The following is a 27,556-nucleotide window of genomic DNA, read 5'->3' on the forward strand; positions in this document are numbered from 1 at the left end:
CTGCAGCCTTTTGAAAATGTTAATCCTTCCGAAGCTTTTATACTTATTTAGGATCATTCGTTTGGTAATCTCACAGACAACGTTGGTCAGGGCTGAGAGGATTTGTCTTTGGTTCCTTTGGGGTTATCGCCGGGCACGAAGAGCGGCGAAGTGGACCTGTCTTCCCAGGGATCGTGGGGGTTGGGCGGTCAGTAATCTTTTATTCTATTACTGGTGTGCCATGCTACAACACTTTGGGCCACCATTGCTGGGTGATAGGGCCGACGTTCCTCTATGTACCAGGCCACCTATATACGACATAGCCCTGGGGGACGCTGCCAAGGGTGTCTTAACGCGGGTGCTCGAGACGAGTTATTTAAAAAAAAAAAAAAGATTTAAGGTTATTTGGGCCATGTTTTCAGTCTGGCAGAAAATCCGTCATAAGCTCACTATCTCGGAGGTTAATTTTTATACCCCCTTCAACGCTGCAAATGTGCTGCCATCTATATTTCAGGATAGTGTTACTTTCAAATGGCAGAGCATGGGCTTAAAAGATATTGGCGATCTGGGCCTTGATGGACAGTTGGCCTCTTTCTCCTCTCTGAGGGAGAAGTTCCATTTGCATTTTAGTGATTTCTTTCAAATATCTTCATATCAGGAGCTTCTTAGATAAACATTATCATGACACTCCCACTCTCTATTTCAAGATTGCTCTAATTGAACTTGTTAAAACAAGGGCCTGAATAGGTGCTATTTATCGATGTCTATCATCAGATCTTCATGATGACCTGGATGTTCAGAATAATAAGTGGGTCGGGAAACTGGGTATTTCAGGAGTGGATCTGTGACCTGCGCTGGAGTTAGCTAGCTATGTTCTAGTTTCAGGCAGCTTGCGCACGCAAAGCTATATGGCTATGTTTGACTTATACCTCACTCCGGCTAAGATCGCTAAATGGGCGGGGAGAAAGGGAGACTCCTGCTCCAGGTGTAGATTCCAAGCGGCAGACGCAATTCATATGTTCTATTCGTGTCCAAATCTGAGGGACTTTCTTGGGGACATTGAGGTTTTTATTAACAAGGTGCTTAATATTCCGGTGGAGATTTCTCCAGAGCTAGTTATACTGGGGTGTGAATACTCTGGGACCATTGAAAGATCAAGATATATTAGAGCCTTTCTGTTTATAGCCATGGCAATGATACAGCTTTGTATAACCTCGCAGTGGTTAAGTTTGGAGTCTTCTATGTATTTGTTGAGGGGGAGAAGAAGGCGTCGGTTGGCCTCTAAGATTTGGGCCCCTTTAGAGCATTGGTCTAATCTTTGAAAAATAATCTTTTTCTTTTTTTGTTATCTAGGCCTTTTTTTTTAAATCAAGTTTCTTACTTTTTAGGTCTCGCCCTGGAATTCGCATCCGAAGGATGCGTCCAGGGTCGGAGACTTATAGTCGTCTGACACGGGGGAATGAGGGACACAAAACTGTGACGAGCGGGTGGATTGAGCTGCGTGCACGCGCGTCAACATTCACGCATGCGCACATCACAGCCACACGCATACACAGCACTCACGCATGCGCACATACACACCCCCGTCACCTACACGCATACACAGAGACCCCTCCACACACACCAGCCCCTCTCCTCTCGGCTCCACACACACGCACACGCATTTACACTTACACAGACACGCAGGCACCCAGACAGGCAACCCCCCCCCCCCCCTCACACACACGCATACACACAGACTCCAGGACACATACACACACACATGCACGCTCACACACATACACAGCCCGCCGCCGCGTGCGCGCGCGCACACAGATGCCCCCCCCCCCCCACACAAGGCGAAGCCCCACTCACCGGCTTCCTCAGTGCAGCGGCTCCCACCGGCAGCAAGACTCTTCTTCGGCACCGGGGCGCAGGGTAGGCTCCTGCCTGCTCCGGTGCTCCAAACAATCGCGGCTCTTCCGTGGGAGGCGGGGTAGGCTCCCGCCCTCCTACTTCCGGTTGTCCCGCCCGGCCTGCCTGACTTCCTGGTCGCAGGCCGGCGCAAAACGCTGAAGAGTGCTTGTTTGGATTTAGAATAAGCCCCCGCCCCCGTGTTCTGGGAAACTGCGTGTTTTTTAGGTCGGTTCGAGTTCCTGACGGTGAGGGAGAAGCAGAAGCAGCCTCGAATACAGATTTCCAGTGTTCGGCAGATTAAAGGCCCCCGGTGCATTGTTCGAATACCACGAGATTAGTTTCCAAGGAGATGGATGTCCGTTGCTATAGGCACCGGGGGCCAGGAATTAGGATTGTGTTTTTTTTTTTCATCTTGATCACGCAAACCGGTTGCTCACGCTCCACAATTTAAGCGTCCGTTTACAAAACCCGACAGGAAAGCTGAAGAGCGGATTGCTTCCTGGAATTTATTTTCCTCTCCCGCCACTCGTTTCCATGTACACAGCGTTTGGTATTAACCCCCCACCCCCCAACCAAAGTCGCTCCTCTTTCTTTTTTGTTGGGGCCGAATACCTGAGTGGGTCTGTACTTTTCAACAGTATTATGCGCACACATACCATTTTTGTAAACAAGTCCAACTGCCCTTGGAAAATCCTTTCCATCATACCCTACTGATCGCAAATCCGAGAGATTTCGGCTCTTAACCAAGGTATAAGCAGAGATTGTGGGTCCATATCTTCAGAATATGAGACCCATCGACATGCTTGAGCCGCAAGGACCGAAAGTGAATGCATATTGATTGTAACTACAGTTTATTAAAACTTACAATAAAATAATGCTCGTTACAATAAAAAACACAGTAAAAGAGCTATTTAGTCTCGTGTTACGATCACATAGCAGACATCGTTCCCTGTTTAAACACAATGCTAATTCGATAGCATTATTGCTGAATCCGTGCTCAGTCAAGAGGAGCGTGCTAGGTGCATTGTTCCATGCCAATAAGAACATGAAGTAGAGTGCGGAAAAAGTGTGTGGTGCATGTTTTAAAATGAGCAGAAATAGGGCTGGGGCAGGAACAGGACTGATCATTAAATAGGGCTCAGAGACGACGAAAAGTGCATGTTATAACATCAGAAGTTAAACACATGAGAGCTGTTGGACCGTGGCCGTGGTTTGTAGAATAATGAAGTTGCTTGTTGGCGAGGAAAGGCATGAATAATGAAGAGAAAACTGAACCACCGTCATAAAAGGCCCAGAACCGTTATGCACTCGGAATACGGCAAACGTGGACAGTGACTTGGCGTGCGTGCTCTGCGGTGTCAGCGCGGTCAGGGCACAGTTATCAGGTACCCCTATTCTGTGATGCCAGCAAGGTCAATTTTGATTCAGCAAAGGTCATACATTTTGGGAATTTCCCAAAGCATAAGATCTTCTTGAAGTGAGGCTATAATACCTTCGTACATGTGCGGGTTCCGGCTGTTTCAAGAACACTCTCTTCTCGGACGGGGCAAGTGCAGATATGGCAAATATCTATCTTTGGGTAGTGGCAGAGCCGGCAAGCGGTCCCGCCGGCATTCCGGCTTCTCCAGGCCAGGAGATTGCATGCAGTGTGAAGAAGCTGCCTTATCGACAATTCAACAGTCTGAGTTTCGCCTTTAGACTAACAGTGAGTGCAGAGTGCGTGCAGAAACAGTGAGTGCAGAGTGCATGCAGAGTGAGTGCAGAGTGACAGTGAGTGCGGAGTGACAGTGAGTGCGGAGTGACAGTGAGTGCGGAGTGACAGTGAGTGCGGAGTGACAGTGAGTGCGGAGTGACAGTGAGTGCGGAGTGACAGTGAGTGCGGAGTGACAGTGAGTGCGGAGTGACAGTGAGTGCGGAGTGACAGTGAGTGCGGAGTGACAGTGAGTGCAGAGTGAGTGCAGAGTGACAGTGAGTGCAGAGTGAGTGCAGAGTGACAGTGAGTGCGGAGTGACAGTGAGTGCGGAGTGACAGTGAGTGCAGAGTGACAGTGAGTGCAGAGTGACAGTGAGTGCAGAGTGACAGTGAGTGCAGAGTGACAGTGAGTGCAGAGTGCGTGCAGAGTGACAGTGAGTGCAGAGTGAGTGCAGAGTGAGTGCAGAGTGACAGTGAGTGCAGAGTGACAGTGAGTGCAGAGTGACAGTGAGTGCAGAGTGACAGTGAGTGCAGAGTGACAGTGAGTGCAGAGTGACAGTGAGTGCAGAGTGACAGTGAGTGCAGAGTGACAGTGAGTGCAGAGTGACAGTGAGTGCAGAGTGCGTGCAGAGTGACAGTGAGTGCAGAGTGACAGTGAGTGCAGAGTGACAGTGAGTGCAGAGTGCGTGCAGAGTGACAGTGAGTGCAGAGTGCGTGCAGAGTGACAGTGAGTGCAGAGTGAGTGCAGAGTGAGTGCAGAGTGACAGTGAGTGCAGAGTGACAGTGAGTGCAGAGTGCGTGCAGAGTGACAGTGAGTGCAGAGTGAGTGCAGAGTGAGTGCAGAGTGACAGTGAGTGCAGAGTGACAGTGAGTGCAGAGTGACAGTGAGTGCAGAGTGACAGTGAGTGCAGAGTGCGTGCAGAGTGACAGTGAGTGCAGAGTGCGTGCAGAGTGACAGTGAGTGCAGAGTGAGTGCAGAGTGAGTGCAGAGTGACAGTGAGTGCAGAGTGACAGTGAGTGCAGAGTGCGTGCAGAAACAGTGAGTGCAGAGTGACAGTGAGTGCGGAGTGACAGTGAGTGCAGAGTGAGTGCAGAGTGACAGTGAGTGCGGAGTGACAGTGAGTGCAGAGTGACAGTGAGTGCAGAGTGACAGTGAGTGCAGAGTGACAGTGAGTGCAGAGTGACAGTGAGTGCAGAGTGCGTGCAGAGTGACAGTGAGTGCAGAGTGACAGTGAGTGCAGAGTGACAGTGAGTGCAGAGTGACAGTGAGTGCAGAGTGACAGTGAGTGCAGAGTGACAGTGAGTGCAGAGTGAGTGCAGAGTGACAGTGAGTGCAGAGTGAGGGCAGAGTGACAGTGAGTGCAGAGTGACAGTGAGTGCAGAGTGACAGTGAGTACAGTCACTCAGCACCACCACATTATCACTCAGAACCACCACAGCATCACTCAGAACCACCACAGCACCACTCAGCACCACCACAGCATCACTCAGCACCACCACAGCACCACCATAGCACCACTCAGCACCACCACAGCATCACCACAGCCCCATTCAGCACCACCACAGCATCACTCAGCACCACCACAGCACAAATATGTTCTCTCAATGTTTCAAGCTTTATTACAAATGTCACAAAAAGATGTTAATATTTCACTTCTGTTCTTGGATTTTGTTACAATAAAATACACTGAACATAATCTTCACAAAAGTTATTTACAAAAGTTTAAGCTATTGCCATTATAAATTACAATCACTTTTATTAAGTATTAAAAAAAATTAAAAGCCATTGTTATTTGTAATATCAATACATCTAAGTCACGTAAATACAAATGTTGCATTACAAATGCTATAGGTGTCACATTTGCGAAAGTTATAACTATTGGCATTGTAAATGACAAAGCTATTAATTTAGCTATTTTCAAAACCAACACATAAATGAAGATTTGGTGAATTTCCATTAAAATATTTGACTTTTTTACTAAGATATTATTATACTGTTTTATGCAAACAAAATTTAGATACTGCATAAATAACTTTAATAAAACATATTTTAAATGTAGCTTTTTATGTAAAAAAAACTATAGCATAAAGCAAAAAACAATTGCCATTTACAATGCTAATAGCTCAAACTTAAATAATGCGAGACCTATTGCATTGCAAATGCTTGTTATAATGGGCATTGATTTAACCTTTGTATCTTCTCCACTGTCTTCTATTTCTTTTTTTTCCTTTTTTCTTCAAGATAAATTTCATTGCTTCCTGATCAAGATGTATGTGCTTATGAATATTGTATCCACCACTCGGTAATAATAAAGAAAGAAAAAAAAATCAAATCCTTACACTGTTGCCCATTAAAATTCTTACATTGTGAAGATGTTTTTCTGGCAGCAGTAGTTTCTGCCAGAAGAGTGAGGGATATAAAAGCTGCAGACAGTCTTTAAGGGGCTGTCCCCTCTATAAGCAAGGAGTGTCAAGATAACTTCTATCCTGTATCGTATTCTATCACAAGTAGGTGAACTGACCTCTGGGAGGAGAAGTGATGGCGGAGTCAACTAGAATTGTTTCATGAATGGCAGCCTTATATGCCAGAGTGCTTTTGCATGGCATCTACCAGTTTGTGACTTGTAAGTGTAGGCATACATTTACCAAGCACTACATTATGGATATGGATGAGCAGCAGATTCTTCAGTGGGACAAGCACTTCTACACTACCTCTCCCAATACTCGGAGCATGCTTTCTCCTTCTTAAAGTACTTTGAACTGCTAACTATTCTAGTTCAAGCATGTAAATCCGTGAAAAAGCCAGTCCTCGAGATTTCAATGAGAGCAGCTCTGATGCTTCTGGGCCTCTTGGATCATCCTAGTGGACCACGCAAGGTGACACATGCAGGCTCTGCAGTGGGATCTGAAGTCTCAGTGAGCTAAACACCATGGGAATCTATCAGATTCCATTCAGGTTTCAGAGGAGACTGCAAAAGAACTACAGTGGTGGCTGCTCAACCGTAATTGGACCAGAATCTGATGCCTCTCTGTATCCCACCCAGAGTAGGCGACTATCACGGCTGCATCATTGCTACGTTGGGTAGGTCATGTGGGAGATGTGGAGGTCTCTGGCAGAGGCTCGTCTCCACATCAACTTTCAAGTGATTCTCTCAATCAAGGAATAACAGGTAGAGGTGCTCACAGGCAGCAGAACTGCTTTGTGGTATTGTAATTAACCCTGTACCAATGAACTCTAAGTCCCTAGAAGTGGCTGAACTCTCAGGGCATCTCCATGAATACACAGCACCTGGCAGGATATTCATATGTGAGGGTCGACGAGTTCAGCAGACATTGCCTAGTGGATTGCGAATGCAATTAATCTCTGAGGTGGCACCAGCCTGGCTCTATCTATTTGCTACTGCAGAGAACGCAGTGTCAAAACTATTTTGCGCTGGAGTTCCTAAGGCCGCTCTCCCTCAGAGACAGTTTTGTCCGCTACTAGGGTCAAGACTTCTGTGTGCCTTACCACTGCTACTTCTCCTGCTCAGAGTGCTTAAAAAATCAAGAAAGACTGGGGCCAAAACATCCTAGTGGCGCCGGACTGTGGGAGGAGAGTCTGATATTTCTATCCATGATCATCTGTCCTTCAATTGGGAAGCCCCTTTTGGAGGACATTCTGTTGCAACTGCCGGGCCAAGTCTTGCACCTCAGTCTGCACAACCTGCACCGCCGTGTGTGGAGATTGAACAGTGACAGTTAATACCTTTTGATCTTCTTCCCAAAGTAGTTTTTGTCGTTCTGGTTGGCAGGCTTCCCTCCACCAAAACTGTATATGCGATACTCTGGGAAAAGTTTGTTGTCTGATGCTCCCCCTCTTGACATTCAACCCCTACAAGCCAAGTTATCTGGTATCAGAATGTTTTGTCTTTCTCTAACCATGCAGTCTTGCTGTGGCAACAGTTAAAGGTTATCTTTTGGCCCTTTTTACCTTCTAACATTTGCCAAATCACATATCCCTGTTCACATCACCTGTTATAAGGCATTTCTTGAAATGGCTGATCCTCCTGATCCTGCCAACACTTTTTAAGATGCCCCAGTGGGAACTTAATTTTGTTCTCACATACCTGATCTGCACACCCTTTTAACCGATGCCCAGCTGCTCTCTCCACCCTAAAACAGTGTTTCACATTGCCATAACATGTGCTAGTCTAGTGAGCGAACTCCATGCTCTGTACAACAACCAATACACATCTTTCTTCCCTGACAAGTTGGTCCTCCGGACAAAAATAGCATTCCTCCTGAAGGTAGTCACATCCTTCCACGTAGGACAATCCATCACCTTGCCAGCTTTTTAAGCTCCACGTTATCCCTCCAAGGAGGAGGAATTACTCCACGGCCTGGATCCTAAGAGAGCCCTCAGCTTTTACGTCAGTGGGACCGGAGACCATCGAATGGATGATCAACTTTTAGTGGGCTTCTCTGTAGCGAAAATAGGGAAGAGGGTGTAAAAGTTAACCATCTCCTAATAGATTTTTTTATGCATTAATATCTGCTATGGGCTACCCACAAAGCAGCCCACAAAAACATTTGCACGCTCATTCTACCAGAGCAGAATCTGCTACCACTGCACTGGCTCACGGTTTCCCAGTTCTTGACATCTGCCAAGCTGCTACGTATGAGTCCCTCCACATGTTCATTCATAAAATCTCACTATTATAGGCTACTGCCTGGATTACCAGGTCTGATGTGATGAGTATTTTGCCCGATTTGTCCTGCAGGATTTCCTAGTCTGAGTCATTCCACAAACAACCCACCTGGAGAAGTACTAATTTGGTATTTGATTACAAGGTGAGGAATCTGCGTTTACAGGTCCAGAGCAGAAGAATCAGTTACTTACCTTCAGTAACTAGTTTTCTGTTACATACTCTAGCTGCAGATTCCTCACCTATCCACCCTCCTCACCGTTCTTTGGAACAAACTTGTACAGTCCATTAACAGGATTCCAATCTATAGATATGCACGCTGGCATATTCTGGTTTCTTTGGGCTCCGGGTCCACATGGACTGGACTGAGACCAGAAAGAAACAGATGTAAGCGTGGAGGTGACACAATTACAGTTGTCCCAACGTCACATCTAGGACAGAACTGATCCAACACGGAACCGCATGATGCCACCTACTAAGGCGCGAGAGAATTGCTATTGAAAAGTCTCCGGATCCATTCTAGCACCAAGGGGAATTCACAAGGTGAGGAATGTGCGATTAGTCATTGCCAGAAAAGTTACCAACTGTAAGTAACTTGTTTCTTCCCAATAAGCTATTGAGACATGAATATGGCCATAGTTAATGCTTTTGTTCTGTATTTTGGATCTGATAGAGACATCTAGCCGCAGATTCCGTATCTTAGAATCCTCCCCAGGTGCCGGACTGGATGTGGAAAACTTTTCAGCAGTACCTCTGCGTGTCGGTAGAGGGCATGGAGCAACTCCGCAGCAATGTTGTCTCCTTAATGTGACATCAACTAAGCCCTCCCCCCGACGCACTGACGTCAGTTCCTTTTTTTCTGCACTAGCAACATGGATCCTCATTGCAGTTCCTCTGGCCGTTTTGCAGCCTACTTGACATTAAGTTCCTTTTGTGGAATTGTCTACAGACCCTTTACTTGGTGTTCTACATACTGATCAATCTAACGCTGAACCTGTACTTCCTTATAGTGACTGTCGCAGGGATTCCGTTCTCATACAGAACTGTGCATAGAGACTTGGAACCTCAGTGAATTAGGGTGTGCCAAAACTCACCTTAGTACCCAAAATCCCCTACCAGACTAGCTACAGTGTCTCATTGGTGATCACAAACCCCCAATGCTTAGACAAACCAGAACATGGACTTAGTACACCTCAGGTACATGGAACACATGAACGCTCTTTTGTTCTACAATCATTTCAATCCAGAACAAGGAGTAAAAGAGGACACGTGCATATTTGAAATGTTTATTCACTAATGCAGTGTTCTCAAACGCAGTATCTTAGCTAATACAAGCAAACCTATTATAAGAAACAAAGTAATCAGCATAGTCACTAGTCCATAGAACACAAAAGGTGAAAGCATGGTATAATGCTAAAAGGAATAGGGTTCAGTAACACCTAATTCTCACCCTCCCTAGCTAGTATATTATATTATATCTAAGAAGGTCTCTTTGGGTTTTAGCAGGGCGGCCCCATACCTCAAGATCCTAGTGGTTAGGGATCACATCATCTTCCACCAGCTCTCTGCATGCGAAGCACCATCAAGTGTTTTTCTATGCTCTTGTGCAAAACAATATAAAACGCGCCTAAAGCCAGAACTTGGCCGCAGCTGCATGTATGTTATGTCTAGGATCGTGCGAAGATCAGACCTCACAACAACCACTGTGTTGAGATATCCTTGAAGGTTTCTGCACTCACTGTACAGACACAGCTCACCAAGCAAAGCTGATATCAGAGTAACAACATATTATTCTCGCATGAATCAAAACATTCTACTAGGCTCAAAGCTAAAGCAACAGCTATGTGTCGTGTGCAGAAGCAGCAGAAAGGTAAAATGGCGTTTAAACTCCTAATAAGCTCATGCTAACTTAACACAGGATATAGGCAATGTATATCTATATGACATGACTTGTTTTTTCAATATTCTTCTGGGTGCTTGGGCTAAACCTGAAACAGACCCTGTGTGTATTGCTATATTTTTCACAGGCATCGCCCAGCCCCAGGGTATCCCTCCTGCCTCCTTAGACATTCCTCTACTAGAAGCTTTGTGGTTCCAGCTGCTTTGGCCACCCAAAATATTGATTTTCTCCCTCCTGTCCCTCCAGAGAGTGAAGCCAGGAAATGTTATGCTTGTGGTTGGCGTATTTTCTCTTCTTCTAGCGCTGCCCTGCGTTCTCTGAACACTTCTGGAGTCCCCCACCTGCGTCTCCCACGCCTTCTGGGACTCAGTGGAACGCCTCTTGCCCTCCCTTCCGGAGGAAGCTCGGAATGCTCTTGTTCCCCTGGTACGTGATGGGCAGCTAGCTGACACTCTTAGCATCCGCTGTGGTATGGATACCACCAATTCCGTTGGTCAGGTTATGGCCTCTTCCATAGCTCTACCTCGGGTTGCATACATCCAGATTTTCAGAGGCTGTGGAAACTACTTTAATTGCAAAGACTTTTGATTGCGCCCCCCTTTTTTGGTGCACTTGCCGACTCAGCCTTGTGCCGATTCAGAGATAGTCTTGGTGGTGTGGAGTCTTAACTTTTCGTTGTGCTAACGTTGTCGGGGACAGTTTATTTTCCCTTGTTTTGACTCTTGTCTGCCTTCATAGTGGGAAGTACTCTCTCCCTTCCAGGGTTTCACACTGTGTGGTGTTCCTGCTTTCTGCAAGTACTTTTCTTATCAGTTATGCTGTCAGGGACAGGTTTAGTTTCCAGCCATCTGGAACACATTTTGCTTTGCGGTCTCATGGGAGTCTGTTCTTACAGCTTTTTTTCTGCCGCTTCTTCTTCTCTTTCCTAGTGGTCTTTTCACATGCTGTTATTTTTTGCTCTTCCTGCTACTGCCTGCTGACATACTTCCTCAGTCGGTGGCATTGGTTCTTGAACGGTTACCCTTGTTTTCCTGTACCGGGCGATACCTACCACTTCCTGCTCTGTGTGGTATTGTGTTGCGGTTTCCCAGCTTTATTTTTCTGTCTCCACCTCAGTTACTGTCTCCACCTCTTGTTTTACTACGGTAGGATGTATTATCTCTGTCCTTTCTTGGTTACCTCCGTTCTTGGAGTGTCCCTCGTTCCTCCACTTCTCATCCTCCCGATCACTGGCGGAGGACGAGTTACCTTTGAAGAAGCGGTTATGATTTTGGTTGCATTCTATTTGAGTGGTGTTTCTACAGGAATGTGTATTGTTTTTATATGCATGTATGTGCCTATCTCTTGAATGGATCTCTTGCAGATGTCTTTTACTTCAGTATATATGTGTGTGTTTTGCACCTTTGGTCATCTAGCCTTCCATACAGTGTATATCACTGCATTTTAACTGCACCTTTCTTGGTGACCTGGTTCAACCTTCTGGTTGTGCAAGTATGTTTCCTTCCTTTTCTTCAATGAGTGTCTCTGTTACATTATTTTGGAGTATGCCTTATAAATCTATCAAGGTTCTCAGTATATAGGAAGTTTCTTCACTGTTACTTGTTTTTCTGACGATGCTCTTCAGCATTCATTGTTCTCTCTCTTTCTCCATCATTCTACGATTGGAGGTCCCTTTTTTCGAAATCTGTTTCTCTGGATAGTTTGCCTGACCATCGGTGGGTGCTCTTTGTTCATTGTAATGTGTTCACTGTGGCTGAACACATTGAGTATGCTCCTTTCATTGGTTTTGAGCCTGGACTCTATGGCCTATTGGCCTTGGTCCCTTTACATTCCCCGATCGTAGGTTGCATCCCTTTTTGGGGCTGCATCTTTTTACTGGTTCGGTTGTTTTTTCACAGTCTTCTCGCTTTCTACACATTGTGGGCTCCCGTAGTCCTTCTTGGAGATCCGTCTTTCGGTGAGCATCTTGCTTCACCTATCATCTTTTTGATACTGACTTCTATTTGAACTGAGGGCCCTGTGATCTCCTATATCCCCTCTTTGCTAAATGCCCCCTACCGATGCGCAGAGGTACTGCTGAAAAACATTTCCGATCCAGTCTGGTGCCTGGGGAGGGTTTTTAAGATAGGGAATCTGCAGCTAGATCCTGTCTCTTCCATTAAAGGTGTTACCGAAGTTAAACACCTTGTCCTTTTAGTTTTGTTAATTGGGAATCCCAACATAAAATAGCTGCTGTATATGATTTACGTTGAGCTATTTAAGCGTGAACTCAACTTCTCAACCTGCTGTATTCCTTAAAATCCTGCATGAAAAATTTACCTTTCATCCCTTATTTTAAGTGGTAGGTATAAACAAAGGCATTTCATCTTAATCAAGATACAAGAGATACTGTGTATTTGTATTTACTCCATGAAATTGTATCAACTCCATGTGTAGCTCGTGTAATCTCTACTTTGCCAACTCTATAAAGGGCTCTGATACCTTTGGGTCACGTTTGTGCTATATAAAACTGTATAAATAAATACAAATAAATGAAACTTCTCAGAATGGCATTCTCTTTTCATTTCCCAAGGGAATGGACCCAGTCAATGAGAGGCGGGTTTTTGAAATGGTGGTGAAGACTGCCTGCAAAGAAAGCACTTCTCAATACTTCTTCATCACGCCAAAGGTGAGTCAGCATTTTTTTCGTTCATTTTTACATTACAAGCTTAATCGCCTTAAGTCTAAATTCCAGTTTGGTACCTTAAACAAGCACATATACAACCAATGACAAATCAGTTCCATTTCATGTTTTACACAAATTTGTAATACAATGTGAATTATTTGAGACTTTAACTATTATACATTTTAGCTTTAAATCTAGTCCAGACATCCACTGTATTGTACACAACTTTCTTGCAAATGACAAATATATATATTTATTATTCATAAGTCACGTTTTGCTGCACAGAGAACTTACTTTAAATTGAGTTCTGCTGGTCCTAGGATATAGAGTTAATAGATTTTTGTAAGTGTGTGTAAATTAAGATTGCAGTTGATTACCTTGCAGTATTAAACATCATATTTTAATGCTAGAATTTCCGTTTCTGTGAGTGTGTGCGTTTTCATTTAGGAATTCCATACCAAATAGAAATGTTTCACATTCATGCCAGTTTGCACATTGTACTTTGCTCTTTTGTGGAACAAGGGCACTTGTCCACAATTATCTGTATCCTTGTGCAGATAGTCTGCTGTATTATTAGTTGAGGTCCCCTTTTTATTAGATAGGAAAAATGTGGTTCTAAAATGAGAAGACCATTGCACTTTAGATTCATATTTGCACATCATTTTGTTCTAGGTCTGTTTAAAAATTGGAATTGTTGTATAAATGTGTTCCTGGCAGGGCTCCGTCTTGCTCCTCCTCCTCCGCCTTATTCTCCTTCTCCTCCTCCTCCTCCTTCCCCTCCTCAGTGACTGCTGAACTGAGCTGGGTTTGGCCTTTTGGATGCCCTTGCTGAAGGCTGTATTTGCTGGCCATTGGGTCCTCCTTGATGGGACTTTGGCATTGTTGGCTGCTGGTCGGCCTGATTGCCTGTGTGTGTTTTTTTGCTAAAATTGTTACACAGACTTGGCCCTGAGATTAGGCCGTCTGTTTTTCTTGGGCTGATGTCAAGCTTTCTGCTGGGCTGTTTTTTCCCGTAGTGCTTTGCTTTTGCTTTCTCGTCTGTTGCGGAGGTTCTTTCAAAGAGGATTCCCATGTTTGGGACGTTATGGTGACTGCTTTTTCACTGCAGCATCAACTTTTCCCTTATTAAATGAAGTATATATGATGATGATTCAGAGAGATGTATCAAGGGAGTCCGATCATTTTGCAAACCCCACCCTGGATTGAGTTTATCAGTTTGCCTTTTACATGTATAGTAAAGTTAGGTCATGGGATGATTAAAGTGGCTGTTAAAGGGGCATCATTCTAGAGCGGAGGGGGGATGGGCGGTGTTGGATCTGGGGGTCTCTAGTTGGCAATGATATTCACCTTTGTCCAAATAGGGACCCTTACTTCTAAGTCAGGATAAGGGGATTACACACCTTAATAACCCCTGCTCACCCCCTTGGTAGCTTGGCACGAACAGACAGGCTTATCTCAGAGGCAGTGTGTTAAGCGTTTGTGAATATACACAGTAATACAGTGATAACACTACAGATGGACACAACACAGGTTTTATGAAAATAAGTATTCTTTATATAGACTTAAACACAAGACCACAAACGACAAAAATCCACAATACTATACTAAAAGTTGACTTAAAGATGACTTTGTCGCATTTAACATCAACTTGAACTAAGCAACTAAGTTCTCAACAAAGTACCTGGATGCGTAGCGCGAAGTAAACAAAAGGCTCGCAAAAGGGGAGATGCGTCGGTTACGTGATCCGGGGAACGGTTGCATCCCATGACAGTCTTGCGACGACTCTGTACTTTGGAGCCACGACAGGCCCTGCAACACGCTTCTCCGGTGATGCGATGGCGACTCTCACGATGGCGTCAAGCTTCTCCGGTGATGCGACAGCAGGCAGCTTCGATGAACACACACTTCCAGGGAGATGCATCGAAGGCTCGCTTCTCTGGCGATGCTACGATTTCAGCTGCGGCGGCGACAAGCTTCTTCTCGATGCGTCGCGCTTCCAGCTCCCAATGACACGCAAATGTCTGTAGATAGAATTACCAGCAAGAAAATTCACAGGGGGATCTGGAGGTGAAGTCTTTTGTCCCAGAGACTTCAGCAGGGGGAAAACACAGTGCAAGCCCTTGGAGAATATTCTGTAGATGATGAAAGTTCTTAAAAAGTTAATTCTCCTTTCCCTTGGCAATGAAGCAACCACTGCAGGCCAACCCAGCAAACAGCACACTGGCAGAGGGGCAGTCCAAACTCCTGCAGCTTCCTTGGTTCTTCTCCTTGGCAGAAAGGTTTCTTGTTCCAGAAGTGATCTAATTTCTCGGGATCAGGGTCCCAATATTTATACCCCAAAACCCTTTGTTCTCTGAAGGCAGAGAGGCCTCTGCCTAGTCAAACCAGTTCCTGAGCACTTTGTTTACATGACTCTCTTCTTCCTTTCACTGTGCAGGGCAGAGACATCAGACAAGCCACAGGAGGTGGAGACAGCATTGTAGAGGGAAGGCCCAGCCCTATTCTGGTCCCAGGTGCAACTCCTCCCTCCCATCTAGATGCAGATCTCTCTATTCACCACCGGGGTGCCCCAGCCTGTCTCCTGGAATCCCCCAGCCCTGTCACTCACAAACCGGGACAAGGAATACACAACCCAGCAGAGGCAGGCCTGGATAGTTAGGCAAGAAAATACCTACATTCTAAAAGTGGTATTTTCAAACACAGAATATTAAAACCAACCTTACTAAAAGACGTATTTTATTATTCTGATTTCAGGCATACTAAATACAAGTTTTTCTACCATGTTCCCTGAGTCAGTTAGGATTATAAGAATGTAATAATCTAACTGCCCATTCTGGCCTATGGAGAACAGGTAGCCTCCAATAGTGAAAAACGAAAATGGCTGTAATTCACCATTAGAACATGCTACACACATCAGAGCATGTCCTACCTTATACTTACAATGCACCCTGCCCTTGGGCCTACCATGGGGGTGTCTAACATGAAGCAAAGGGGAGGTTTAGGGACTGGCAAGTGGGTGCACTTGGCCAAGTCGACATGGCAGTGCTAGACTGCACATAGGCCTTGCAATGGCAGTCCTGAGACACACTTTACAAGCTGCTTCTGTGGGTGGCACATCCAGTGCTGCAAGCCCACTAGCAGCATTTGATTTACATGCCCTGGGCACACATGGTGCACTGTACTCTAGGGGCTGACAGATAAATCAAATAACCCAATCATGGTATAACCAATTAGTATATCAATTTAACATAGGGAGCACTTGCACTATGGCACTGATTAGCAGTGGCACAGTGCCCAAAACATATAACCAGCAAAAACAGAGTATGCAGTCCATCAAAAATGGAAGGGAGACTCACGCCAATGATGTCAGGTCTAACAGGCGGTCCAAGACTTAGAACTGTATTATCTAGCGGCCCAACTGCAGTGACTCACGCAGGCAGTTGCTCGAGATTTCAGGGGACCGAATGGGTTGGGTTCCACGGCATGTATTATCCTTTGTGGTTTTGGGCCAGCGTATGCGGGTTGCATCGTTGACTTATGAAGAGAGAGCACTATGGGCATACTGGAATAGAAGTAGGCGTGTAGGGTAGGCGAGACTCGACCGTACGCACCGGAGATACTTCTTCGAATGTGTACTGCCCTTCGGCACGGAGGGGACTGGTCGACGTTAGCTGAGTGGGAAGAATTGGGACTGAAGATGGTTGGGGTCTTGTACGAGGACGGAGCTCTTTTGCCCCACCAGTCACTGCAGGACAAATATGGATTGCCAAGGGGTGATTTCTTGTTGCGTGCCGCTTTGGTGGCAGCAATCCAGGAACACTGGCGGGAAGGGCTGCTGGAACCACAGACATCCCCAACGTGCTAATATGTAGTAATGGCTGCAGGGACGATAAAGGCTGTAACATGCCTCTATCGGCGAATGATGGGGAAGGGGCTTCAACGGCTAACTCGACTGCGAGAGAAATGGGAGATGGATCTGGGCAAAGATGTACCTTAATCGACTTGGTCTAAATTGGTGGAGAGGCCATGGAAGGGTACGAGGAATGCTTCGTTATACACAGGGCGTGCCTAACCACAGAACAGATAAATAAATATTTTAATGTGGAGTCCGCATGTTGCCCCAGGTGTCGTTTGAATGCTGCAGACTTCCTACACATGATGTGGAGTTGCCCGCAGCTTGGTACATACTGGGTGGAGGTAGTCGAGGTCCTATGGGGGGTAACGGATCGACAGATAGAAACCCCCATGGGAGCATGCATACTGCACTGGTACCCTCATACAGCACGCACCCAAGTAACGTGTAAATTCACTCTGACTCCTTGGGGACCCCACAGGAACCTGCTGAGGCACACTGCATATAGCTGGGCTATGGGTGGCCATAAGGAGGGCGGAAGCGAGCGCTACCTGTGGACAATGACTGTACGCACTGTGTCCCATATGTTGCTCTTACTGATGAAGGTCTTGTAGGGAGGGGAACGTTATTTGGGTTGAAAACCAATAAAATATTTTTCAAATTAATGGGGCATCAAGTTTCCCAGATGCCTCATTATGTTGTGCCTTTCTAACTTATACTTCTAACCACAGATTCCTCACATTGTGAATTTCCCCTAGGCGCCAGGCTGGATCCAGAAAAGTAAAAAAACAGTGCTCCTTCTCGCTGATAGGTGGTGGTGTTGTGCGTCTCAGCATCAGCTCCGTTTTGATCTGGAAGTGACGAACGCATCTACATTTAAGCACCACCTTTGTGTACTGCCGCTTTGTTCACTTTGTGGATATTTTTCTTCAAAATGTTCCCGTGTTTGAAAGAACGTGTCAGCCCCTAAAACTACAGGGTTTAAACCTTGTAGGGACAGTCGCAAACAGATGTTTGTGAATGATCCCCCCAAGGTGCATCTACTGTCCCTTGGTTCGATGCACATTTTCCAGGACCTGCTACTACTGCATCCAAATGAATCCAAAAGCCATTTGAGAGCTCAAAACTCTACTCGGCGAAGTACTGCAAGACTCCACGCTGGTCCCACCCCAGGTTGTAGTCAGGTGTGCAGCCTGGTCATCTTCGCGTAGCAGATTTTAGTCACAAACAAAGTCTTCCATTACATCCAAGCAGGACTCCACCACTCGGTTTCTCCTGCGAATGTGTGAGGGCATCATCATGCCTCACAGTGTTTCTCCTGTTCCACTTAGGAGTCAAGTCCATCCTTAGTTCTGATGTACCCTGAGTTTCCCGCTCCATCAATACGTTTGTAGAAGGTCAATAATTTTCGAGCGACCATGTTACTCATATTTGGATTGTTTCCGGCTCCCTCTGACGTACCTTTGTGTACCAAGCATCTGCAGAGTCCTTTAATCTGGTTACCTTTGGGTGATTCGTCCTCAATGCCATCTGTGCCCTTGACCTTACTTCTGGTTCCGCACCAGTGCTGGTGCCGACTTCAGGTCTGTAGGAAAGTAGCATCTGCTTCTTATGGTTACCCCCACTTTCTGCTAAATGTGATACAGTTTTTAACTATTCTGACTGGGATCCTGCTAATCGGGACCCCAGTGTATCTGCTTTCTCCTTAAACTGTTGTGTTATGTACCTAGGTACACTCCAGATTGGATACTGGGGTACCCTTGTCAGTCCCTAGTTTATGGTACCCATGGCATAGGTACCCAGAGGCCTCTCATGGGCTGAAGCATGTATTATGCCACCCATGAGAGGCCATGCAAAATGGAACTACATGCCTGCCATTGCAACCTGTGTAATTTGGTGCATGCACCACTTACATAGGATATAGGTTTACTCTTTCTAAGGGTCACTGCGCTTAAAACCTATAAGTCACTCGTCTAGCAGGCCTTTACAATTCTGAGGGCAGGGTGCTTGGTTCTAAGTGAGAGGGTGCCACTGCATGAGCAGAACACCCCTGCAATCTACGGAGTCCATTCTCCCGGGTTGTCAGTGAGGCAGCCATTTACGACATATAGGCAACCGCGTAGTGACCAACTCTAAAACGACTGAAACAACCCCCATTGTGTTTGGTGTCAAACATATTGTAATCATACCCCACACCGGTAACCAGTGTGGGAGGTATGATTCCAACAGTAACCGGTGTGGCAAGTATGAGGACACCCCTCAGAAGCAAGCTTCGTGGGGTCCCTGGTGTTCCCAGTACCAGCCTTCTAGTCCTGGATAGCACAAAATGGTTGCTGCTGACCAGAGACACATTTCTGCCCTCCTGCTGCTGAGCCAAATTTGAGCAGGGGAAGGCAGAACAATAGGCATCCTGTCACAGGGAGGTGTGACCCCCTCCCAGACAGGATTTAGTGTATTAGGGCTGGATGGGTGCGCTTGCAAGCAACTGAAAAGTCTGCATGAGGGGCACATTTGGTGTCCCTGTGCATAGCCCAGTTCAAACCAGTCCTGGGAGCCATTGGCTCCCAGTCTGGTGCGCAACTGGACAAAGGACATGGGAGTAACCTCCCCACTGTCCAGACCCTCCCCTGGAAGGGTCTCCTGAATCTTGCCAACCCTCTTCCGTGGGTACAAAAGGCTTAACTGGCTGTAGTGCTTTAGATTCGACATGGATACGATTCTGAACCAGAAACCACTAAACTTTGATTGTCTGGACACTCTGGGCTTCGTTTGGGCCCAACTTCATCCCCCTCTCAGTCTGAAGCATCGTCTGTACCCGTGCACCATAAAGGATCCGTACGGGACCTGTGGAGCATCAAGGACAACCGAAGATATCTCCCTTGGAGGGAAGGATTCACTCCCCTGCATTTGCAGGCATTGCAAAACTTTTGTCCGGTCTGCTGACCCTGAGCTCTTATGGACTCCAAAGGCTTCAGCAACACAGGTGAGTTTCTATGTCCCTCGAGGTCTGAGCTGCCCTCTCACCAAGTTTGAGGTCAGAATCCCTCATGGGGGCTGCAATAAGCGAACCCCTGTGCACCGTGTACATTTGCAAGTGCATTTGCCTGTTGGTGTTTCCCGAACAAGTGCATTGGGCTCCGAGTAGTCCCAACCTCTGGCACCATTCCCTACCGAGAACTTCGGCCTCCTCGCACCAAGTGCTTCGTGGGCTGTTGTTTGGTGAAATCGCTCGAGGTCCTCTCGCATCTCCTGTGCCTCTGGTCTGTGAGTCCTCTTGAGGGTCAACTTTGCTTTTCTTTGGCTCCCCTGGTTGCCCCAGGTCTGCCATGACTCCCCCTGCTGTGGTGAGTCTCCCGAACCTTGCTGGTCTGAACCGTACACATCCTTGACCTTCTGCTTGTGTTGCCGTTGCCAAGGCTTCTTGGTGCTCCTGCTGGTCACTGACCCCCTCAGTGCTTGACATCCTTCGTGAGACAGCTCGTATCCGGCTCCTGGTCTCCGTAGCTGTAGAGTGAAGGACTCTATCAACACACCTGAAGCACCCGACATCGGTGGGCATTCGTCTACCGAGCCCCTGGTCACTCCTGAGTGACCCAGACTCTGTCCCCCCTGCTTTCAGGTACTCTTCAGCAAGAATTCCTCTTTGAATTCCAACAGACACTTTCTTCCTTCCAGCAGCGGCTCTTCTTCGAGGTCCTCCCTTGGGTTCGACAGCGGTTTCCGACGCCACTTCAGACCTATGCACCCGGCTTCCCTGGGATAGATAACTTGGGTACTCCGGTAGCCACGGGTGGTGTGGCTCTCCAACCTTCTGTCTTCCACAGGGTTTCTTCGAAGTCCACTGGGAAGGGTCCATAAACTCTAAAAATTCAACCAGGACCTTCCCATAGAATTGTACGAAGCACAAGGTTGTGTTCCCACACTGCTCCCGTCCCGTGGGGTCCAGGGTGGTTCCTTGGGGTCCCAGCGATTCTCCATCCTCTCAACACTGGTTCTATACCTCTTTCTTAGGTCCTCCCTGCGTTTCCCTCCCTTTCCGGGACCGGGAGTGACTCCCGCCCAGCTTTGTACATTCTACGAGGCGATGCACGCCATCTTTGGGCGGCCCGAACCTGCCGGCGTGCCTTTGGGCCCCGCAGACTCAGTTGAGGGGCCTAAGCCTTCTCTGCCTGCAGCTCCAGCCCTGGTGCCGCAGGCCCCCCTTGGATCCATATCTGGATTCGGATCGGCGCTGGTCGACCTCATTACGCCTCCACCGGCGCCACTTCCTCCGGCACCACTACCACGTTCGACGCTGGTCGCCCCCCAGCTGGCGTCGTTCCCGGCCTCCATTCCGACATGGAGCTGGACCGGCGGCGTCTGAGGCCCGATCCAGTGCCGACAGGGGTTTTTATGCCCCTGTTCACTCCTGGGGCCCCTTTTCAACCAGAATGGTACCCAGAGGCTGATGAGGAGGACTGGGAGGGGTCAGGTGATCCTCAAGCTGACCAGGAGACAGTGAACAGGACTGGAGAGAGGAACTGGGGGATGCCAGTAGTTTGGATACCTCGCCTGACATTGGCATGTTGTCTCCTCCTACCGTGGCTACGGAGGAGGAAGCGTCGTACACAGTGGTGTTGCGTAGGGCGGCTGAGGCTCTCAACCTCGAGCTTCCCATAGTGGCGGTCTGGACTAAACTCCTGACAGAGGTGCTCCAACCGGCTGAGAGCTCTTCGGAGACCTTGCTACCGTTTAATGAAGCCCTCACTGACGTCCTTTTGAGCTCGTGGTCCAGGCCCAAAACAGGGGCTCCTGTAGACAGGATGATTGCCCGACGCCACCACCAGCTCCGGGCGACCTCACTTTCCTTTCCCAACACCCCACCCCGGAGGCCTTGGTGGTCCAAGCCTCCACTTTCAAAATAGTCTTCCCTACTGCTCCACCGGAAAAGGAATCCAAGAAGCTGGACCATCTTGTAAAAAACATTTTCTCTTCCGCCAGCTTAGGACTGCGGTCCGAAAACACTGCATGTCTCTTGGGCCATTATTCCCACTCGGTGTGGCATACGGTGGCGCAGGTGCTGGGCAGTGTCCGGAGGAGGTCCAAGCAGTGCTCTCCCAGGCTGTTGCCACCGGTAGAGCTGCAGCGAAGTTTGCGATACATTGTGGGCTGGACACCGCTGACTCGCTGGGCACGACCATTTCAAAGTCGGTTGCGCTTTGTCGCTACGCCTGGATGAGGTCGACTGGTTATGGGGATGTCCATAACACCTTGATGGACATGCCCTTTGATGGCCGTCGCCTTTTTGGCGACAAAGCAGACAACGCTCTAGAGCGTTTAAAGGACTCACAGGCTACGGCTTGGGCCTCTCCTTCCGCCCTGCGCAGTCTTCTTTTGAATGAATGAGAGAGTTTATAAAGCGCAGAGATACTCCAAAAGGAGTGTCCCGGCACTACAGAATCACACGCTGCTGACACAAGAATGAATTAGCTTCCAAAGAGCCAGGTTTTCAACAGTTACCTGACACTCGGCAAATCCTGAGAAAGTCTGAGGGGCAACAGAAGTTTATTTAATACCTGTGCCCCCAGATGGCTAAATGATTTTCCTCTCCTACGTGCCAGTTGTACCATAGGTACGCGGGCATATGCCCCCAGACTTGATCTTAAAGTCCTCTTCGGGGTGTACCGTCTAACACGCTTTCTGAGGTAACTGGGCCCCTTGCCATGGAGGGCCTTATAAAACATTACCAACGCCTTCAATTGTATTCGCTCCCTAACTGGAAGGTAGTGAAGCGACTTCAGGTGTGGTGCCATATGGGACCTTGATTTTAAACGGAGGATGGCCCTGGCGGCGGCATTCTGCACCCCCTGAAGCCGTTGCAAGAGGCAATTGGGCAGACCTAGGTAGAGAATATTCGCGTAGTCCAGTCTTGATGTAATCAGTGCCTGGACCGCAATCCTCCTGCAATCCAGCTGAAGAAGTGGAAGAAACTTTCTCACCATCTGGAGTAGTCCGATGCAGGTCCCAACCAAGGCCTGAACCTGGGCTTGTATAGAAAGTGCGTCGTCAACACGTATTCCCAGGTTTCTGACTGTGGATTGAGCCACCCTGGGGGGAGAAAATTGTTCCCACCCACTATTGAGTCCAATCTTGCACTTTAGGCAGCCCAAAGAGGACAATTTAGATTTTTCTGAGTTACACTTCAGTTGTTTTTTTTTATCCAGCCGTCCAAAGACAACAGTTCGGCAGGATCTAATCAGATTGCCGTCAAACTCATTGGCTCTGTTGCAAGAGAAAACCAATTGTGTGTCGTCGGCGTGATAGAATTCACTTTTCAATACCCAATTACCCATTGATGATGTGTGAGTTAGCATCATATGGCTAACTGATGAAGTTCGCATATGCGCCTATGCTGAATTATTTTACTTGCTCCTTTACATATATTCAAATACATGTGTGATTTTATAGTTCCTTAGCTTAGCCTGTGTGCCACCATTTTGTGTACCCCTCTGTGCCTGCGGGCCCTGCTCACTCATATGCCCCTCCCGCAGGAATACAGAAATTCACTAAGACAGCAATTTTCGTTTCTCGGCTTACTGTGGCCGAAACTAACAAGTTTCTTTATCAGTAATGTTCTCATGCCCAGAGACGCCGAAGCCTAGCTCCATGGCCTTGAGTAGAGATAATGATGTATCCCTTGCAGGTGCAGATGCCTGCTGTATGAGAGCATTGTCCACTGGTCCGAGGCTCGGTAACTTTCCACAAGGGGCGTACCCTGTTACTGTATTGCATTATAATGTATTGCTGTGATGCAGCGAGTCAGTCCTCTCGTTCGCACTCCTAGGAGTGAGGTCGGACAGGGCCCTCTCATATGAGTGTTGTTTGGCCTAATAAAGACTTTTGTTCATTCTTCTCCACTGTCCGGCTGACTTCCTATATAGCGACTATAAGTGAGTGCCGTAAGTCACTCGGGTGGATTTGAGCCACGCTTATCAGATGGCGCCCGAACAGGGACCCCGCGATAAGGATCTTTCTCACCCGTAAGTGGGGAGCAGAAGACCGGGGACCCGCTGGTCGGCACGGTGGGCCCGGGTACCCATCTGATGCCGAGCTTGGTTCTCGCAGCGCTGCCCCACCCTGCTGATCGGGAGAGGTCCCGGTTCGGATCTTACGCCGGGGTCCAGAAGGCGAACTCGAAGCTGACCGTGTTGGTCCTGGCAGCCGGAGGTGGAGAACGGTAGAGGTCGGTGCCGCCTACGGAAGGTGAGTGGTCCACCTGTGATTGTTTCAGGAACAGGAGTGTTCCGGGAGACTAGGGTGTCTCCAGTGGTTTGAGGAGCCGGTGTGCTCCTGGGGCTAGTGTGCTCCGGGGAACTCAGAGTACGAGTAGGTGCTCTGACAGACTTGACGAGGTTGGGGAAATATCTAGATGTATTGTTTGTAGCGATCCGACCGGGTGGTACTGTGGCGAAGGCGTGGCTCATTGCGGGCAGACTCTGGTGCTTACCCTGAGCTCCTAGAATGGTGGCTCAGTGGAGGTGAGGTCTGGGTCTCCCGTGGTAAAGTGTGCAGTGATCCATAGTGCCGCACGGGTTGCGGATCTGTTCCCCACCCTCAGAACAGTCCGTGCACTGTTCGGTCTGCGGTGGAGTCCAGGTTCCCCAGGACTCGGTCGACGGGCCTTGTCCCATTGGTAACACGTGTTTGAAGGTATTGTATACGTGTGTGTGTGGTTCCCTGATACATGTCTATATGTGTGTGTGAACGAGCTCGAGCTAGCGATTCAAGGTAACACAGTCTGTGGAGAAGTGTTTCTTTCACACCGAAGTAGAGATGCCGTGTTTTAGTAAGTTACGATGTTTTGGATGTTGTTGTAGAGCATCAGATACTAGACTGGCCGAGAGCCAACCTGCCCCCCCAGAGGGCACTCCAAGCTTTGATATGTATGTCAAGCATGGACTGGTCCCGATTTTGTTTGGTACTTTGTGGCACCGGTACACTGCTGATAATGTGGATTTACAATGGCCTTTAACGGGTTCTTTCGATGAAGCTAAATTGGATTATTTGCAGGACAAATTGTTTGGTAAGCGTAGCCATCAGAGTATGTTTGATTCTTTGCGAGTGTGGCAGAAAGAGGCCAGGAAACGCAAGTTGAGAGACGAGAAAGAGGCCTATAAAAAGTCCACCCAGACTATGGCGCAGAAGGCGAGAGAACAGGTTGGAAATGAGAATGCGCTGCGCATGGAACGCTCAGATAGACTTTGTAGGTTGAAAGAAAATAAAAGTTATGTAGTACATGAGGACGACCCAGATGAGATGGAAGACATTTTGAATACCCGACCCCCTCCCCCTTATGCCCCACAGCCCTTGTACCCCTCCTTGCCAGTTGCGGCCCCCGGTAGTGAAGTTCCGGGTCTTTCAGCAAGCGCTCCCCAACAATTCTCGCCCTCGACACCCCTCGTCTCCTTACTCCAGACCACTTCACCTGCACCCTCACAATTTTCTTTAGCACTCCCTACTGTCTCAACTAGTACCACCCCCAGTCAGGAGATGCTAACGCCGCTTCGAGGCGCAGGTAGCGGATTACTCTCGCAGGTACGGAAGTTGCTTACGCGTTCTACAGTTGGTTTAGACGAAAAGAGTATGGTGGCTAATCAGGCATGTCAGTGGGCCAGGAATAATATTTATTCGTTTGAGGATATTTGGTCCACTATGAAAGATTTTGAGCCTTTGATGCAACAGCACGCTTTGTGGCATATGTCAAATGTATTGATACCACTATGGGAGCAGGGGTATGGAGGTGTGGCTCCAGCGGTTTTGAGAGACATACAGGCCGGAGCCTATAGAACGAACACTGGGGTGAAAGAGGTGATGAGTAGTTTACGTGCTCTATTACAATACAGGAACGAATTACCCTCCGCAGGCACACCCCATTTCCCAGGTCTCCATCCAATGCGTGAGGTGCACCCTATTTTCCATCCCGAGGTCCCCGAGTTGCTGGATCCGGTGACGAAGGCTGTTACCAGGAACAGGATAGATGCACACTTCCAGGAACAATGGGTGTATACGCCATGGAAGAGAAGTGAGGTATTATCATTGAAGGCTCAGCTACCGGATTCTAGAAAGAACCCGACTGCCTACTACAAAGAGCTAACTGAAGCTGCGTCTTCCACTGTGATGACTTTAGCTGATGTTGAATTGTTTTTCGGGCTTCTGGTCCCGGTTGATGTGTGGCGGCAAGTGAAGGGTACTGACCACGCGGAAGAGTTAGGAGGTACGTGGCAGGAGTTACAGGACTGGGATAAGGAACGTAAGCCAGGGGAGAAGCCGAAGGCTGAGATTCTAGCTTTACCGGGGCGTATAATAAAATATATGCATTCTCTTATTCCCCCGAAAAAGGTAGATTGGGACAAGTTGACGGCTTGCAAGCAAAAGAAGGATGAGGCAGTCTCGGACTTCTTTACGAGGTTTGAGGAAACGTTCATGGATTTTAGTGGACAGGATGTGGCACAGGATGGAGGGTTACGGCTCTTTGTTAATAGGTTTGTCACGAATTTGTTGCCTGAAATTTCGGCGAGATTGCAAGCTTCGGAGAGTACGTGGACAACGTCCTCTCCTTCGGGTATTCTCAGTATGGCACAGTACTATGAGCACAGGGAAAATGAGAGCAAGGACAAGCAGGAAAAGAAGGCTAAGGATTTAAAGACAAGGGTTTTGTTGCAGCAGGTGGCGAGAGGCAGAGGCAGGGGTGCGGCGCCGAGTCGCGGAGGCGGATTTGGGAGAGGTGAGAGCAGGGAAAGGCTGGGACCGAATCAGTGCGCGAAGTGCAAGCAGGAGGGGCACTGGTGGAGGGATTGCCCGCTGCTTCAGTCGAGTACTGGTGTAGGGCGCGGGCGAGGAAGAGGTAATGGTGATCCTGGGAGACAGGTGGCACGGTCAGAAGGAGGCGGGAGACCGGGTGGAAATTATTTTGACAATAATACAAACAGACAACAGTTGCAGAGGGGTGGTGGTCAGTACTATAACGATGATTATTCAGTGGACGATTTGACGGGGTTTTCCCACAACTAGGACAGCGTAGGACAGAGCATGGGACCAGTACTTGTGGAAGTTGATCAAAGGGGACCCTATGTCGAGGCAGATTTATTGGGGTCTCAACAAAAATTTCTAGTGGATACGGGTGCAATGAAAAGTTCAGTGGCTCGTTCTCGGGTCCCAGGGGCGGCTCTGTCTGGCAAAAATAATATTTCTGTGGGTTTCGCAGGTACCCCGGTGGTTAGCCCCATTTCTAAACCTCTCACGTTGACGATTGGTCCTTTCACTGTTGACTCACCGTTTCTATTGACATCAAATTGTGGGGAAAATTTGTTAGGCCTGGATTTATTGAAAAGATTGCACGCCACTATCTATTGTTCCCCAGATGGCGTGTACCTTACTTTGGGCCCGAATGTCGCTCGCCCATTACAGTGTTTTTCAAAAGATGAACAATTACCACCTGAATTTCAAGGCATACCCGACAGCTTGTGGGCTGTCAATGATACAGATGTAGGTAAAATGGATATTGCCCCAGTGACCATAAGAGTGAAGGTGGGGGCGAAATTACCCAGGGTTCCGCAGTACAGGATTCCTAGGGAGGGAGAGAAGGCCCTGTTACAAATAATACAAGATTTAATACGGTCTGGTGTAGTGGAAGAGACTGATTCGAACATATGTAACAGCCCTATTTTACCTATCCTTAAAAGACGGTCACCTGAAGCTACTGATAATGCTCCTGATGTCTATAGGTTTGTGATTGATTTGCGGCACGTCAATAGAGTGGTGGAGCCACAGTACCCGGTGGTCTCGGACATTACTACAATATTGACCATGATCCCCCCCTCTGCTAAATATTTCTCTGTCCTGGATTT

The 27,556-nt window shown here is 47.8% G+C and overlaps 1 protein-coding gene across 1 annotated transcript in view; it reads left to right on the forward strand.

Annotated features, from left to right (window-relative positions):
- Nucleotides 1-27,556, forward strand: part of SMC5 (structural maintenance of chromosomes 5) — a 628,567-nt gene that overhangs the window by 567,574 nt on the left and 33,437 nt on the right. The window contains exon 23 of the mRNA XM_086961254.1: nucleotides 12,725-12,820. Coding sequence (XP_086817380.1) covers nucleotides 12,725-12,820 — 96 coding nt within the window. The remainder of the gene's footprint in view (nucleotides 1-12,724; nucleotides 12,821-27,556) is intronic.

This window comes from Lissotriton vulgaris, chromosome 3_1 (genome assembly GCF_964263255.1).
Source record: "Lissotriton vulgaris chromosome 3_1, aLisVul1.2, whole genome shotgun sequence".
NCBI lineage: Eukaryota > Metazoa > Chordata > Amphibia > Caudata > Salamandridae > Lissotriton > Lissotriton vulgaris.